Source organism: Arachis stenosperma, chromosome 3, assembly GCF_014773155.1.
Source record: "Arachis stenosperma cultivar V10309 chromosome 3, arast.V10309.gnm1.PFL2, whole genome shotgun sequence".
Taxonomy (NCBI): Eukaryota; Viridiplantae; Streptophyta; class Magnoliopsida; order Fabales; family Fabaceae; genus Arachis; species Arachis stenosperma.
Genome location: NC_080379.1, coordinates 91,567,166 through 91,568,460, shown reverse-complemented (window position 1 = coordinate 91,568,460; position 1,295 = coordinate 91,567,166). Strand labels below are relative to the sequence as shown.

The following is a 1,295-nucleotide window of genomic DNA, read 5'->3' as shown; positions in this document are numbered from 1 at the left end:
GGAGTTGTTGTGTCCGACTTGTTGGAATTGGTGGCGGTGTTGATTCCTTAGTCCCCAGAGGGTATGAGTAGAATTAGAGTATGAGTTATACTTGGGTGCTCCAGTGTATTTATAGTGATGGGGCGTGACCTTTTTAGATAAGATAAGTTAGTTATCTTATCTTATCTTACCTTCTAGGTGAGGTCAGATTATCTTTCATGGGAATCGCCCTTCCCTCTGTAGGTTTGGGATGCTTTAGAATTTGGGGCGTGTTCCTCTATTTGGGCCCTTCTTTGGGCTTTTCAGATGACTTGGCCGAGCACTTTGAGAAGAGGTCGGGTTGTCCTGACCTGAAGAGGTCGGTCGCTTTGCCTGTAGAACATCTCGGGTCGGCCAGCTCGACCCAGGGTATGAACACTAGCTGTGGAGGTCATTTTGGAGGAGAAAGAACTGCCGCAAAGGTACTGCAATGTGGGTTCTTCTGGCCCACTATCTTCAAGGATGCTAAGGAATTGGTGAGAAGCTGCAATGAGTACGAAAGGGCTGGCAATCTGCCCAAGAGAAATGAGATGCCACAGCAATACATTCTAGAGCTTGAACTGTTCGATGTATGGGGGATCGACTTCATGGGACCATTTCCACCCTCATATTCGAACAAGTATATCTTGGTGGTAGTAGACTATGTATCTAAGTGGGTGGAGGCCGTGGCAACCCCAACCAATGACAACAAGGTAGTCATAAACTTTCTTCGAAGGAATATCTTCACCAGATTTGGAGTCCCACGAGCCCTCATAAGTGATGGAGGGAGCCATTTCTGCAATAGACCATTGGAAACCCTACTCCTAAGATATGGGGTGAAGCATAAGGTTGCCACACCTTATCATCCCCAAACAAGTGGGCAAACAGAGATATCTAATCGAGAGTTGAAAAGGATCTTGGAAAAGACTGTGGGGATATCAAGAAAAGACTGGGCAAAGAAGCTAGATGATGCTCTTTAGGCATACAGGACAGCCTTCAAAACACCAATTGGGATGTCTCCATATCAACTGGTATACGGCAAGGCCTGTCACTTGCCATTAGAGGTGGAGCACAAGGCCTCCTGGGCTATTAAAACACTGAACCTAGACAGCACCGCTGCTAGTGAAAAGAGGGTTTTGCAGCTTCAAGAAATAGAAGAGTTTAGGTCTCAAGCCTATGAAAATACCAAGATTTATAAGGAAAAAGCAAAAAGGAGACATGATCTTAACCTGGCACCAAGAAGTTTCGATGAAGGGCAATATGTGCTTTTTTACAACTCCAGACTGAAACTCTTTCCT

The 1,295-nt window shown here is 45.5% G+C and overlaps 1 protein-coding gene across 1 annotated transcript; it reads left to right on the top strand.

The window, feature by feature from the left end:
* Window positions 1–389: 389 nt before the first annotated feature.
* Window positions 390–977, top strand: LOC130966382 (uncharacterized). The gene has a single exon (XM_057891178.1). It carries the CDS (start codon window positions 390–392, stop codon window positions 975–977), a length of 588 nt encoding a protein of 195 aa, XP_057747161.1.
* Window positions 978–1,295: the final 318 nt, after the last annotated feature.